Raw genomic sequence first — 17,597 nt, forward strand, 5'->3', positions numbered from 1 at the left:
ATAGATTAGTGGAATATGAAAAATTTAAGGCATATAAATTTTCAATCTATATAATAATAAACTTAACTAAATGAATTTTTCAGATTTTTTTTAACAATCAAAACAATTAAATAAACAAACAATTTAACAACTTTAAAATGTCTTTTAATTTAAAATCAACAAAAATTAACTAAATAATTAATAGTATTAAATAAATGTTGAACAGTGAAAAATTATGCATTTTATACATATGGCAATACGATAAAATAAATAATAATAATATTCTAAGTTGGTCATTCAATACATAAATATTTGAAAAAATGTTTTACATTTTAACTCTTCTAACATTAATTAAGGTTAATAAAATTTTAAGTATACACAATAATTTTTTTTTTTTTACATGGATGGATTTATTTCATTTAGCATAGTAATGCATTTCATTAAAATGAATGAGCAATTTTTAATTTATTTTCCCTAAATAATAAATTATTTTAACAAAATATTAAAAACTTATTTTTATTTTAATATAATATAAATTTTTTTTTTATTTGATTCACAACTTTTATCAGCTTTCATTTCGTTCAATAAAATCCAAGATTTGCTTTGTTACTATATTAGTAGCTGATTGTGATTGAGGAATTATGAATCTAAATTTTATCAAATGACAAAAAAAATTAAATTATTTTATAAATTATAAAGAATATGGTTTTAAATGAATATAATAACTAAAATATATATTGATTTTGCAAGTAAAAGAAATAAATTACAAACTTCAGTTAACTAAAGCTAAACATATTACATTCATTTATACCATATTATATAGAAATCAAAGTACATAATTCTATAAATAACCTGTCAATATCTCTGTCTTTTCCAGAATATTCAAAAATAATTAAATCTGGTCGTTTTTTGCGGCATTTAATATTCAAAATTGTTCCAAGTGAATGATTTATCAAAGAACTAATTTTATTAGAATCTTTTGAATCAACTTCAACTATGATTAAATTGTTTTTTGTCAACACTAATTTTCTAATTATAAAAAGTCACAAAAAATTTTAAAATAGAACATTGTACAACAATTAAGTTAATAAAAGATATATTACCCTGGAATTAATGTTCCATCATTTCTTATGTGTTGACAGTCAAACGATGAAATTACATAAGATTTATTTAGTAATATTGATATACTATTACATTGAGCTGCTTCATCTATTTCAAATTATTTTCATACAATTTGTAAATAATTTATAAATATATTTATTAAATATGAAAATACCTTCTGAATCTTGATTATTATCATCCTCATCAATTGCAAAAACAGGTGCTATATTTCTATATCTCTTGCTACTACCACTTTTTTTTTCATTTTTTGTGCTATTGTTATTACTTGACAAAAAATCCATTAATTTTCCTTTAACTTCAAATGATTTTGATCTCATGGCCACTCTATAAATATTTTATATTAATTAATTGTACAAAGAATCTTAAATAATGAAAGATAATTTATACCCAAGTTTAGAAAATAATTCATTAGTTGAATTCGTCTGAGTCAACCGCTCTTTACTTTGTTGTGGAATACGTAAACATTGGGAACATTTATTTCGATCATGATCACTCAAGCCATCAATATTGTTTTTTTCAAAATATTCATGAAGTGCTAATAAAGTGAAAATTATGAAATACAATAAGACAACAAATTTTTAATATGTTTAAAATAGAGTATTTATAATCTTATTTATTCTTAGTTCATTTTTAATTTATTGATTCGAATTTTCATGCATTTTTTAGTATATATAATTTACTATATTTTTTTTATTTTTTTTCGATAAAGTTTTTTATTTCAATATGAAGAAACCTACAAACCTTGATAACCACCAATCAACATAGAAACATAAAGAGAGTGTTTTTGAAGAAAAGCAGAAACAACCATGTGAGTATTTTGATTAGCATCTAAACCACTTCCACAACCAGAGAAACACCAATGTTCTCCTCCACCTGATCGACCTTCAGCAAAGCTTTGTTTTTGACATGATAATAGACCTTCAACAGCAGTCCAAAAAGAAACAGGATCTTCCAAAAGCTTGAAAAATAAAATACATCTTTTATTTTCATAAACAAATTTTAATACAACTATAAAAAGGTACATACTAAAGTACTGTCTAAAGGAAAAGCTATTGGTAAGTGTCCAAAATTATATTGTTCTGCTGGTCTACAATCCATCACAAAAAACTTCAAGCTATTAGTAACTGTTCTATTTGTATGAGATATCAGTTCTTCCACACTGATAGGAAGGCATAACATTTGCGAAATTCCTTTATCTGGTAATTGGTGATCAAAAATATATCCAGCAACATCCTAAAAATCATCACAGGAATAAAATCAATAGCATAGCTTTTAAAAACCCTTATTAATTTACCTTTTTAAAAGATGAAGGAGTTTTCTTATCATAATATTCTGCTAAAGACCAAAAATCATTTATATCATCTATAGCTAATTGTGCTGGTAAATTCCCAAGTATTTCAATTAATTGAATTTTAGGCTGATGTTTTAAAGAAAACACATGATCCCTAAAAAACCAATTCTATGTTGTCACTTTAAATGCATACTTATACATACTATACTTTCAATATCTATAGTAAAACTATGTACCTGGCGTTGATAATGAACACTAAAGCCAAAAAAAATATAAAAAATCTATCTTTTTTTGCTAAGTAAAAATCCCAAATAGTTAGTATTACTTCTAAAGAACATGTTTCTGCAAATAAAGTTTGTATCTAAAAATAAAATCAATAAGATTATAAGTAAATAGTTATTATGATCTATTGCTTTTTAATAGAAATAACTTATAATGAATAATAATTATTAATAATAGATACCCATGATTCACTATAATGTTCTGGGCCTATTTTTAAAGAATCTAGTAAATTACACAATTCTGGATCATGATATAATAACAATATTCGTAGTAAATGATAACAGTCTTGATGTTTAGCTATGTACTCTTCATCAATAGCACGAAACATTGTATATGTATCGATCCGAGGTAATTTTAATGAAACAATTGGACGAATTATTGATGACCATCTCTTATTTGAATCATATATATCTGTGTTATATATTTTACACATTGTAACCAATATAGCTTCAGTATCTGACAGACAATTTAATTTTTCTTCTTCATCTTCTATCTCTAATGAAGCTAAACATATCAATATATATATATATATATATATAAGTACTTATTTAATACTTAAATTGACTTTGTACTGACCAATCAGCATTTGACAGTCAACCTCTAACTGTTCAATATTTTTTATAATTGGTCTCTCATCCAACAAAGTTGTAATTGTATCGTCATCACGAGTTAATAACTGACGCCATACTTGACCCCTACATTCATTCGCAATAACAGTAAAACGTTCAGAATCTTCACTTTGTGGAGATATGTCCTTCTCACACAGTGCTTTTTCTAAGTCTTTCATCCTACACAAGATTCATCATCAGTATTGATACAAACCGGTATTTTTGCATACTTACCAGCATTCATCATCTTCTTCCAACATTTTAAATTGCAAACCACAGTTTAGAGCTTTCAACTTACAAATTTTTTTTATAAGCTAATACACAAAAAAAAAAAAACATTAAACTAACAATTATTTTACACAAAAAAACATAGAGTATTTAATAACTTTGTTATCGACTACATATAAATTAAACACTTAATATTAAGCATAGTCATAAAACCAAATTACATCATTAATTTAGGCGTTATCTAAGAACGTTTGAGTAAATAAATTATTAGAAGACAACTAGATTTTTTTGTGAAATATAGTGTTATTTTTTATTACAGTTATTAAAATAATGTTATCTAATATTTATTTATTAATATTTGTTATGACAAATGATAAGGTTTTTTATCAGCCTTCGTCCGATTATAGGTTGGCATTAATGTAGAAATAGGATTATTTGGATGACTTGAATCGAACCGAAGGTCGGTCGTGTGGCACAATTTTAATAATTATAATCGAGCGAAATTATTTCTTATAGAATTGTTATAGTACGTCCGAGTACACTGTCAAAGAAGATTGACTGCGAAACGGTGGTGGGTGGAATTGTATAAAAACAAAATTGAAAAACGGCCATCAATTATGACAAATTAAATTATTTATAACTTTTAACTTTGACATTATACGTAATCTGTGACAAAATAAGAGCATTAATGTTTCTATTATTCAAACACTGCAGAATAAATATTACTTAAACTTACTTGGATAATATTTATAAACTTTTATTATCAATTGTTAGATACCACCTTCCCACTGATATTTAAATATTTAATAATGATTATAGCAACTAACAATACTTGTTGAGATGTATTAAATTGTGATAATAAAATATAAATGGGTACTTAAAATGCATATTTCCCAATCAAATTTTATAGTTACCAATTGTTTATAATATTTAATATGATAGACATCTATTATGAAGTTTTGTGGTTATGTACATTTATGTTTGAAATGATCATTGATACTCGATTATTTAATATAAATATACGTATAAAAAATGCATTTACTAAAACTAAATTTAAAGTGAATTTTTTTACTCCTAAAAAAGTCACACCTTTAATTCATTATCGTAACTTTCTATTAACATAAATTCTAAATAATTTTTTTTTTATTTCTTTTAGGTAATTTATAATATAATTATACTAATATTCATATATTATTAAACATATTTTGTACTATATCTATATCTATATCAAGTATAAGGTCGAGTTTAATACTTTTTATTCTAAATTTATCCACTTAAATACCAAATATCAACAGCACTTTTATTTATACTAAACTTATAATAGAGTATAAAAATATTACAAATATTGTTAATAAATTGAGTTATAATTTTACTTAAGTAATCTTTAATATATTCTTTATAAATTTAAAAATGTATAATATTGCATAAAACGTTCAATAAATATACTCGTATATGTACAAATATATTTAACTACAACCTAAATTTAAAAAGTCAAAAAGTCACGTTTTTCTTAAGAATTACTTTTTTATATTTACTCTATACATTATTAGTTATCTTGTTTCATTTATAAAACTATTACGAATTCTATATTTCCGAAAAAAAATTTTAAAATTAATAATTTACACCTGTCCTATTAAGGCATCAAGTCGTAACAGTGTAATAATTTCAAGAAAAATTATTTTTTCTGAATTATTTTGTTATTTAATCTACAAATAACTCAATAAAATTTAGTTTTCTATAGAATCTAATAAAACTCATTAATGAACCTTGGGATAACAAATATTCTGAAATAAATAAAAAAAATAAAAATATTTTTAAAGTAATTTACAACTTTTTTCTTAAGAGGGTAGTGTCATAAATTGTAACATATAATATTTTATATTAATATATACACTTTACACTATATGCATAATTATATTTAGTCAATTGGTGACGTTCATATATTTAAGTCGTATCCGTTCTCTTTAGAGAAAGTTAGTCTCTTCAACTATATCCAGTTTATAAACAATACGAAATCTACATTATTCGTATTCATTTTTAGTACGTGTTATTGGAATTATAATTGAAATACTACTATTAACTACTGGCTACTGTGACATATATGTAATAATTTACTAATCAGTCAATATATTGAATCTAATTAATACTCTATTGGTTATTAACTACAAGTATAAACGTTGGTTTATTTTTAAAATATAAACTAATTATAAACTATATTTTGCTATACGTGTAACACTAACACACATTTGTAGAATATTATCTAAAACTCAAAAATTTACAATTTTCATGTATAAATAGTAAATAAATAATCTTTAAAATTGGTAAGTTTTATTTTTTCGAATACTAATTTATAGAAAAACACTGTATACATTAAATACAAAGTTACATAGGTAGCTAATATGGAAAATAGTGTGTTTGTTTTAATAAATCATTTTTCAAACACAAATTAATTTTAATATCGATCATTCTAAGACGTAAATGATATTTATATAGATTACAGTGAGGTAATAATTGTAAAATCTAACAAATATATTTCTGTATTAAAAGAATAATATTGGTATTAGTTATTTAACTGAATATTTAAGGATGAAAAATGTAAAATAAATATGAAATTTATTTTTTGCTAAAAAATATATTAATATTATTATTTATTTTAGTACCTAACTTAATAACAAATAAATAATGGTTATAAATTATAGATAATATTTATTGTAGTAATCGTGTTATTACTTATTTTTTTACATTATATACACTTACCTCAGTGTTATTTTTTTCTAAATTACTGCTTGGGTGCTTTGAAATTAAAATAAATATGTTTTTATTATAAATATTCACAACGAAGAGTATGATTTGTATTCACACATACACACGAGTAAAAATAAATTTATTTTATTTTATTTCGAATAATCGATTTTTATTACAAAAAAAAAAAAAAAAAATCTAAAAGCCACATATTACCTATATGGATTTATTGCACAAAAAATTGAAATGATAATTAAATATAAGCAGTGGGGATCTCGCATACAAACTCGTACATGCCACCTCAACTAAAAATTAATTGTATGACAAATCTTTAGACAAATACAATTTTTTTTCTTTATTTGGAATTATATTAAATCTAAACAATAAGTGAAATTATAATTGGCATATTTGATAAAATTTAATACTGAAATATAATTTTTGTGCTTGAAATAACCTACTTAATATTTCTAATAAAAAATTGAACAGAATTGACTTATGATTTAATATTATTGGTTTCAAACATTTTATTTACAATTTACAACACAAATTATTTTATTTAAAGATCACGGAATAAGAGTATTTTACTAAAAATTAAAATAATGTTTTCGCTTTTATTACACGTAAATTTGATTTTAAGAAATTATGTTATAGGTACAATAAAATAAAATAGTATTCACAGTTAAATTACATTTGTTTTAAAATTATACGAAGACCAATACATTTAACGAAAAAAAATGTATTCACCATTTTAATAAAGTGTTAACATTTTAGCTTGGAACTTTTATTTTTTCGATAATAAGATACAATATTCATTAATCATGTGATGTTTTAAGTTTAATTTTATATTTTTTCTAATTTTTTATAAAATCTTAATTTACCCTTTAAATATTCCAAAAGTATCCGACATGAAAAAATCATCAAGGAAATACTTATGATTATTTTTGACGAATACTATACAGATTAGCTGACCCACTAACGCCCCACTTAAATATGTCATTGTTGATATGCAGGTACGCTTTCACCAATCGTATTTCCATGAATAGCTATATAGTTTTTAAATACGTATTTTAATAACATAGACATTATATAATTTTCTGCGTCAATTTATTGCAATTTTGAAAATCTTATATTATTATACTACTCAATAATATTGTTGTAATCATTGTTTACTTTTATAATCTAAAATTAAAAATTGATGTCACCAATTATAAAATTACAAATTTTTGATTTTTTCATATTTGTTTTTAGATTTACTATTACGTGTTAAATGTTTGGAAAATTATAGATATGTTATTGATTTTATTTATAGTAGAAATCGCTTTAATGAAATTTAAGAGACCATAAAAAATAGGTCACGACAATCGATCTTTATAAAATATTATTTTTGATTTAAATAATTTTGGAAATATAATAGTATAATTATATAATTTATACTTATAAATGTTTTAATTATAAAAATAATTTAAGTCTTTAAGTATAATTTAAAAATTAAATTGATTTCAATAATTTGAGTTAAATAATTTAATATTTGTATTATAATAGGGCTCGGATTTTAAAGCATAATAAATAACAAAATTGTCTTAAAAAAGCAAAGATTAAGCATATTTATTTTTAAAAAAGCATGCCCAAAAACTAAAACGAATTAGGTATGAAACTAAATAAAAAAAATTAATTAAATTAAAAAAATAATTAACTACTATTTTGTAAGATTTGCAGAAGTGAAACTGTCTCTATTATCTGAAAGAATGTTTTTATACATAGAAAACGAATGCTTTACATCCACTGAAGTTATCGGTACACACTTCACGCAAGAGGTTTCGTTTAAATCTAACCTTTGATAATTAATTTATTTGATTAAACGCCACCAATATATTATTAATGTTTTTTAATTGTTTCCAGCCTTTGTTTTTCAAAAGAACACAATTTAGTTTAACCGAAATTGCAGTTGAAATATCTTCATTAGTATATTTAACTTCTTTTCTGCATCTAAGGTAATATTTATACATTTTGTCAATGATCTAACTTGTCTGCAGATCGAACATTTATACGTTTAATAAATCTAACAAAGAAGCCGAAAACAATAATAATACAATACAACCATTCAGTCAGTAATCCAGATATTCAAATTACTTAATAATTAAATATAATTTTTTTTTATTAATTTAGTATAATAAACATATAAAAATTCCACAGCAGTAATAACTGAAAAAAAATAACCGAGAAAAAAAAAACGTTTACACAAAAAAAGCCAAAATAAATTTGATTATTTGGAAACAGAAAGACGTGAAACGAATTTATAATTAAAAATTAGAGATCTATCTTATTTATAAAAAAGAAGAATTTACTTTAAAATCCGATCTCTACTCATTAGTTTACATACCAACTGCATAACTCGTACATAAAAAAAATATCTGTAGTTTTATTAGGTATTATTTAATTTTATTGGATTGTTTTCTGTTATGATTTGTTATCATCATTGTGATAACATTGATTATAAAATCAATTCTATATACATTGATTATAAAATCAATTCTATATCCAATGGTAATACTTATGTAAAAAAAAATAATAATCATAAAACCATAGAATAAAACAATATGAGTCACTAATGTAAACAATATACAACCGGCGAATTGTTGTAAGTAGTTTCTAATCCCTGTTCTTCTATAATATTTTACGTTATTATGGTATAATAAAATGGAATTCCAAAAAATATTAATATTTATAAATTATTATTATATTTTAATAATTATTTTTTAGGTAACATAGTTAACGTATTATCAGATTTCTAATTACATCAGGTATAAATAAATCTACTTTCCCACTAAATTAAATATTTTATATTATATTTTATACCTTTATAACTATATATAGGTAATTATCTTAGATGGTCATAATACTCGTATTTTATTTTTCCTATATCTTATAAACTTTAACGTCTCATATTTTAATAAAATGTCACATTAAAAATATATTTGATTAACTTCAAATACATATAAATATATCTGCAATGTTTACAGGTGGCACAAAATATCTATCTTCCAGATCCACGGCCAAAATTTTGTTGACACGATACTGAGTTAAAAAATAAATAAAATAATTTACAAAAGTCTAAATCCTACATCCTTTTAGCCTTCCATAATCACTAGCTGTAATTGGTGTATTTTAAAAATACTTTCCGGCTTACAATGTTTAGATTTATTGAATACAATGTGCTTAAATCTAAACTAAGTCAGTTTTGACAGATATTTGTATTTTATTTTAACTTGTTACTTTTTTACATTTTGATATAATTAATATTTGATTGCATTACGTTTTTACAACTACTTACAAATAAAAATTAAAAAAACTAAATTTGAATATGATATAACTAGTTTAAAAAACTATTTAATTGGATAGGGTTCTACAAAGGATATATTGGTTATGATATTCTATATTAATGTAAACAATCTAATTCTTATTCTTCTTTTGTAATTATTGAATTATTAAAACAGAATTTTAATGTTTAGATCAATGAAATATATTCTTAAAAATAATATAAACAATAAACAGTAAACAGTGCTTAAGTATTTTTATCATTATTTAGAGGATAATGTTATAGTTGAATCTTCAAGGGTACAATCATAAATTACATACATTTAAGAAATAGTAAAATTTGAGGACACAAGCAAAAAAAAACTGTCAAAGTTTTGGTTATTCTGAATTAGTATTGATTTTTCTAAGTGTAAAAACTGAAGGGCTTATGGAACTAAAATAGCATGTTTTTCATTAATGAAATCATACCAATCCAATTATTAAGATATTCATTATAATGAATATACGAAATAAGTACTCAAACAGTTGGTATCTCTAAGTCACAAAATAATTTATCAAAGAAAACAATATTTATGCGTGAGCCATCAGAAAAATATTTGTTGTATTGACTAAAACTTTAAAGATTATCAATCGATTTCCAAAAAGTTATACTTCCATTTTTTATTTCTATCTTTAATATAAACTAGGAAATAATCTACGTGGTATTGTACTTATATTATTATATTACAGTCACGTTCTTGCCGCTTACCTCCGTGGAAAGTTACTCGATTTTCCTATCTGTATTTTAAAATGAACAACGAACATTTTCTCATCTTCTGTGCATAATATCCATTGAATGTTTGGATGTAATGATAAAAAAACAAAAAAAAACCAATGACACGTCCGTAATGTGTAAGTACGAACCCAGTATACCAATATACATAAGCGTACGTACACACAAAGCAACGAGCGTAATTGTACTACTGCAGTAGTGCAGTGGATATTAAACAGTTAAATTCCACAACAATATTGTATAATTACGTGTTAAACTTTATAGATGATAGTATTCGTTCGTAGGCTGGTGAAAATTGTTGCCTGAAATCACTAAAATAAAATAATATGTATATCTTGTGGCTTGCATTAAATTTTATAATTTACTGTGATTACAACCATTGGTATGCACTGACGCTCATACCAGTAGAATACGCTAGTATCCATTAATCTAAAATTTTTCAACGAAATAATTGTAGCGATTGCTACAAAAATATACACGTCATCATATACTATCATATTGAACTATTAATGTGTATCAAACATAATAATAAAATTTGAAAAATGTATAATAATTTATCATAGTAATGCGACAAAACAATAAGTTTAATAATATATAATCTAATATACAAAATAATTTTTGGGGAGCTACAGCCCCCATAACTTTAATTAGTTTTTAATCTATTATTATTTTGTAAGACTTTTCACCTTACTTTTAAATTCTACAAGTATAACAATTTTAAGTGTCTAACTTGACTTACTAACAAATAAAATAAATAAAATAAAAAAATATAAAAACTAGTTTTTAACTAACAAATTATATTTTAATGTTAAAAATATATATCCAAACTCGCAATGTTGGCAATAATAGAAGGGACCAGAAGACAAAAACGACCGAGGAGTAGATGGATAGACGAAGTAAAGAAGGATCTACAACAAATAGAACTGGAAAAGTATTGCTAAAGATCGGAATGAGTGAAGAACTGTTTTGGAAGCCAAGGGTCATTATGGCATGTAGCGCTAACGATTATAATATAATGTTAAAACTTACTGCAATAATTAAGACTTAATTAATAAAAAATACTGAATAATATTATAAATTGATCAAACTTATCCAATAGATACTCTGTTTACAGTTGGCACATTACTGTTAAGTGTAGCTCTGCTTGTATCAACTGACAACTAGTCACTAATGACTAGGGAACGGATTTATATGTAATAAAAATACATAAATATGTACATATGTATGTAAGTATAATTTATAAAATATGTACTAAAACCATCCAAATATGTAGGAAAAAAATTTAAAAAAAAAAAAAAATTATAATTATTAAATTACCAAAATGATTTGTTGCATTGAATTATTACAATATATTTTAAATTATCAAATATTAAATGTCGCCTATTAAATCTGAAAATATTTTTAAAACGGCTAAATGATCGTTCCACATCAACCTACATCGGTTGATTTAAGCATATTTGAAGGGCATAATATTAGAAGGCGATAATTCCAAATTTTTAGAAGGGTGTCTGCCACTAATTATGTCATTAATTGATTTAAAATCAATATGGCCTGAAATTTTTTCTGTAAAAACATGAATTTTCTTTTTTACTACTTCTCCTATTGGTCCGTTTACGAGTTTTCATTTTGCAATCGTTGATTCGACAATTTGCATACTTTCATTCAAGGACATATTTTTGTTTCTAATTTTGTAATTGTATGTGCAATAAAACTAAAATTCACTAAGATGAAAATTAAATTTGTTTTCAATGTTTCATTTTGCATAATATTTTGAGCTTTTCTAATAGCGATAAAAGTTCTGGATCTAAATTTGAAATAATTTTTTGTATTTTTGTACGAAGAAGACGTATGAATGATGAAATAATAAAATATGTTTAAAAATATTTACAAATTAGTGAAATATGTAAAAATATGTAAAATAAAAATAGCATCATATTAATAGGAATGATTTAAATCATGAACATTTCTTATCAAATTTTAAATATCTCGTTTTAATAAAAATATGTATTTACATATAAATCCGTTCCTTACTAATGACATTTGGTTATATAATGATATTGTATAATGGTAACATTAGTACCAAAGGAGGGCATTAACTAGTTAAAAAATTAAAGTTAAGTTAAAAAGTTATTTTTTTTTTTAATTTTTAACTTAACTAGTTTAATTGGCAGTTGAAATAACTTAGCTTTTCACAGTTCATTTAAAAATGATATATCAAGTTAAAAATTTTTCGTTTATAAATATTAATATAAAAATTAAATAATCATGTAAAGTAAAATGGTCGCATATACTGTATATTAGATGTCATATTAGATTTTGCAGGTTGGAGGCTCACTTTTGGGTATTGGGTTCTGGCCGTGGATACAGAATGTTAAATAGGTATAAAAAATGTCAACTATAAAGATAAATACGGTATTGAATGGCCCCTTGATGTACAATGTCATAGTATTTTTCTAACACTTCGGCGTCACTGCTGTATATTATGATTAAAAAATTCAATAAAATTGTTATTATAATTAAATTTAACTAACTTTATTATATATAACTTTTTTAAACTGAGTTAAGTTAATATTTTTTCCTTATTCAGTTTTAACTTATCAAGTTAAATTTATGAATTATTAACTGTTAACTTTTAATTTATTGATCTTGTATTCTCTTAACTCGAGTTAATTATTTTCATTAACTTGCCTACCTTTGATGAATAAATACATAGAAAAAGGATACAATTTAGTATCAATATTACATTTATTTTATTTGAACCGGTCAAAATCAGTCAAACCCCGTTGTAATTTTGTGAAGCTTTATATTTTGTCAGTGGTGGTTTTTGAGAAGCCACAAGAAGGGAGGAGGGGTGAAAATATTTTGCATGTACTTACAATTTGCATACATATCCCATTTATTTTTTCCTATTGCTTAATACATAAGAAGTAATTTTAAGTTCTATAAACTTTATACCATAATGGCATAACATACAAATATCAATAAAAAAATTATACAGCAAACTTTTTTATAAACAGTAAAATTATCGTCAAAACGATTTTTAGTAAACGATTTATTCATTCATATTTTTAATTTTTACACGGCTCAAGGGGGTGGTCCACCTATCGCCCCCTCGTAAAACCATCACTGTATTGAGTTATAATATTACAAGTTACAAGGTTTTGTCCATTTTATCTATTTTATAAATTTTGTCCATTTTGTCCACTTTTGGACAAGGTGCAGGTCAAAATCAAAAATAGTGGGCAAAATTACATCTCTGTCTAATATACTTCAAAAATATAGTGTACAAGAACCATATTATACTGTGTAATATTTTTAAAAGTTTTATTCAAAAATGCCTGATGGAATTAAGTTCATCAAAAATTGTTTTTTTACTTTCCTATACTCTAGCGTTTTTAGCAGAATATTTTGTGAGCTATTGTTGACAGCAGCTTGTTGAGCTGGATGTAATTTATGAATCTTGGAAAATAGTCTATAAATTATTGTTTATTATAATTATTATTAATGATTAATATTTCTGACAGAACAAGCAATATTATATACAGATAATTGGTAATTAGTAGGGCAGGGATTTTGTTGAAAATGTATATTTTTCTCTAATGTCCTAACATGCAGGTTCGTAAACAGAAAATGTCTTTCAAGTGATACTGATTAATACTGATTTAATAATTAATAATTATTTTAATTTTAATTTTTTTTGTATTTTATGACAAATTTAACTTTATATGCATTAGGGCATATTTTATTGTTTTTATGGAAATATATTTAAGTTTAATGCTGGATGGTGTGGGGGCCTTGCTACTCCACTTAATTATTTTTGGAAAATTAGCTGAACCCCTCCACGAAATATTCCTAAATAAACCTCTGTAGACAGTTTCCTATAAATTAATCACTGTACTGATAAGCAGAATGTATCAAACGGTAAAATGCATATTGACGCGAACCAACGATTGTCGTAGAATAGCGATGACACGAAAATTATTCTTTTCACTGTTGTCAGTTATCGTCAGTGGCGTATTTAGGAATTTTGCTAGGGGGGGATGAAATATATAATAATACATCCTAACACCCATAAATTCGTACATAATACACATTTTTTAAAATCCCCTAACTTGTTACCTATTGAGGTTAGTGTGGATCAAGGCAAAATAAGAATTAATCTTTATAATTACCTCATCATTTTCCAAACAAATTTTTTTATTTGTACTAAAATAAGAAAATAAAGTTTTTTTTTTGTTTTTGAGTATTACTCATATTGTCTTAAAACTTCACAGTTACAACTTACAAGACGCAAAAAATAAAGTCGAACAATAGTCAATTCGGCAGTAAGTCAGTACTCGGAATGACGCGGCGTCGCTATCCGTCAACGTCCAACGACCGTACATATCTACTTTTAACGAATCACGATATCATACGATAAAATATATATATATATATATATTTAGCTATACATTAGCCATAAATCTACTAGTAACAAATTTTTTAAAAATAAACCCGCCCGGCCGCCCTATGGTTAATCCACGGTCTTCATGGTCATTTTGTTTTGTTTACCGATTGCTAATCGGGTTTATTATAAACACTCTTGCATGAAAAATAATTCGCAGAAACGTACAAAATACAGTACACCATAATATAGGTATAGTTTTTGTTGCCTGATAGTCGTACATGCCGCCAACGATAAACGATTAGTGACGATTAGTATATCAGACTATCAGAGCGGTACAATTACCACGACTAGAACATTTAGAAAACAGAAAACATACATGCTTGAAAGTAATATCATATTAAGAATATTAGAGAAAATGAGACAACTTATAGCTACCTAGGAAAAAAAAAAAAGGTCAAGGGGGGGGCCCTCCCCCCCATCCCCCCCCCCCGTAAATACGCCACTGGTTATCGTCGTACCTACAGTATAAACTGTTAAGTCAGAAAAGCGCAGCAGGGCATATGCCTTGACGGGTCTATGATTTGGTTTGGGGGTCAACAATGTTAAATAGATATTTATAAAAATACTCTTAAATTATTATAAAAACGTACTTATTATTAATATTTACAAGTATCAGTTTAAGAATAAAAATAGTTGGTACATTGCAGGGGCGGATTGGCAATTATTTTTGGCCCAGGAAATATGAAACCAACCGGCCCATGAATTGCAAATTAAACTATTTTACCCCTCCTCCCTCAAAAAAAAAAAAAAAATAAAAAAAATATGCTTTATTTTGCATCAATTTCAAAATTTGTTTAGTTTCACCTCTAAATTAGTAAAATCTACAATAACTTTACTATAATCATAGCTATAATAGTTTTCGGTAAGTTATCTAACTTAATCAGTTCCAACTTGAACTTGAAGTTTGATCTTAAAGCATCTTTAAATATATATTTATTTTTTTAATAATTTTTATTTATTTTACAAAATAAAACTTTTTTTGGTGATTATATAATAATATAGAGCAGCCCAAACAAGGACCAGCCCATCGGGAAAATTCCCGATTTCCCGATAGGCCAATCCGCCCCTGGTACATTGGATTAATTAAGTATAAATATACATTTAGAAATTATTTGAAATGATGAAAAAAAATTTCATCTTTTGGTAAGTACAAATTTATTATTAATTATAATCATCATTGTAAGTGCCTAAAATGTTATTAGTATACAAATCTATTACGCCTTCTGGTTACCTTTACCTCAAATTCCATTTCATAAAATGGTATAATTGCTCTTTTACAATATTATTTTTCTAAATATTTTTATGATAGAGTTTTATATATATAAACATAATGAAAAGACATATTTTTTTACGTGAAGTAAGTAAGATATTCAGAAATATATTTATTAAGAGCGATCTTCACAGCAACGGTCATCATGGCCAGCTCACCGGCCCTTTATGTGAAACGCTATGTGGCGGAGACGTTGACAGGAAATCAATTTTCTTAGTGGAAATAAAAACCGTTTATGTGGCCTCGTCTTAAAAAAGACTAAGGCTGCGGTCACAATGGTACCGACGTCGGTCGGCCGATAATTTTTGTCAGACGTCGACCGATCTTATCAGCCGTTAGGATAGTCACAGTTTCTCAGACGTCGGCCGATACAATTGGCCGACAGTTGTTCATTTAGTTGCAATGAGTGAATTTATAAAATCGATGTTTTCTCATTTTTGTGTTTAGAAACAAGTCCTACTATTAAATATTTATTATTAAAAAATCGAAAGTATCACACAAATGACATTTTTAAGGATAGGGAAAAATATGGAGAATTCCATACATTGTTTCACCAATTATTAGAACAGCATGAAGATTTACTACTATGGTCCCACGAGCTCTATCTTTCATGGACCAAACTTATTCATTTCTTGCAGACCATGATGAAAATGTAATATTATAAAATAATATTCGTGTTTGAATTGATTACGTCGACTGAATCGGCCGATAAAAACAAACAAATTTGAATATTGTCCGATGGATATCCGACTTCGGTATAATCGGTCGATGCTGTCGGAAGCACTGAAACCACTTGTATAAAGCATGATTCATACTAGTCAGACACCGTACCTACCGTACTGTTCCGTAAAATATTCTATTATGTGTTTTGATTTAGGTAATTCACATTTGAACGTTTCCATTCCATTCATTCACATACAGATCCGACAGAGTCGGTCCAGCATTTCGCGCGAGAATGTTTTGTCGGGACGTCTTGTGTCCGATCCGGTTTGAACAGGTCTGTATGAATAAGATAATTGCGAATGAACAACAGATAAATTCGTTTGCTGTTAATATTCACTGAAAAACTATTCGCGTTCACAAACTTTTACAGTCAATACTTATAAAGTTTTCATTAATTACACTTTTTTATATTTCTCATGCGTGATGAACCTAGAATTATTAATTGAACTCGTCAGAGATCAAGAATGTCTCTGCATTGTCATATAGAAAATATAGTGATCATGTGTACAAAGAATCCTGCTGGAAAAATATTTCAACTCTTTAGGCATACCTGGTAATATTAACTAAAATATATAATACATTCAGCTGTTAGGTATATTATTTCTATACACCATAACATTTTAAAAATATTTTTTCTTTTGAGATATTTATAGTCATAAGAGAATTATAATTTGTATTAGATTTTTACAATCTGAGCATTTAAAGTTTAAATTTTGGCAAATTTTATAAAATTTAAAAATTTAAAAAGGTAGTTTAGTGGAGGTGCTTTATTATAAAATCATTGCATAAAATGTATAAATGTAATGCGAAGATGTAAG

General features: G+C 25.2%; 1 protein-coding gene across 2 annotated transcripts; it reads right to left on the reverse strand.

The window, feature by feature from the left end:
- Positions 1 to 299: 299 nt before the first annotated feature.
- LOC112693750 (TBC1 domain family member 23) lies at positions 300 to 10,622 on the reverse strand. Of its 2 annotated transcripts, none has more exons than XM_025568945.1 (13): positions 10,316 to 10,622; positions 3,517 to 3,596; positions 3,251 to 3,462; positions 2,856 to 3,178; positions 2,629 to 2,753; positions 2,396 to 2,546; positions 2,128 to 2,334; positions 1,843 to 2,059; positions 1,489 to 1,636; positions 1,256 to 1,425; positions 1,083 to 1,188; positions 832 to 1,008; positions 300 to 626 (listed from the first exon to the last, which is right to left on the reverse strand). In XM_025568945.1, the coding sequence occupies exons 2-13, from the start codon at positions 3,540 to 3,542 to the stop codon at positions 545 to 547; spliced, it is 1,944 nt and encodes a 647-aa protein (XP_025424730.1). In that variant the 5' UTR covers positions 3,543 to 3,596; positions 10,316 to 10,622; the 3' UTR covers positions 300 to 544. The 2 variants fall into 2 exon arrangements, with proteins under 2 accessions (XP_025424730.1, XP_025424731.1); XM_025568946.1 differs by lacking the exon at positions 10,316 to 10,622 and adding an exon at positions 6,268 to 6,286.
- Positions 10,623 to 17,597: the final 6,975 nt, after the last annotated feature.

This window comes from Sipha flava, unplaced genomic scaffold (assembly GCF_003268045.1).
Source record: "Sipha flava isolate LNK unplaced genomic scaffold, YSA_version1 93_pilon_pilon, whole genome shotgun sequence".
Taxonomy (NCBI): domain Eukaryota; kingdom Metazoa; phylum Arthropoda; class Insecta; order Hemiptera; family Aphididae; genus Sipha; species Sipha flava.

Coding starts and splice junctions, on each gene's coding strand:
- LOC112693750 (XM_025568945.1), bottom strand. CDS start 3,542: ATGTTGGAAGAAGATGATGAATGCTG. Junction 3,179..3,250: donor TGACTGTCAAATGCTGATTG/GTCAGTACAAAG, acceptor TGATATGTTTAG/CTTCATTAGAGATAGAAGAT. Junction 1,637..1,842: donor GTTGATTGGTGGTTATCAAG/GTTTGTAGGTTT, acceptor TCACTTTATTAG/CACTTCATGAATATTTTGAA.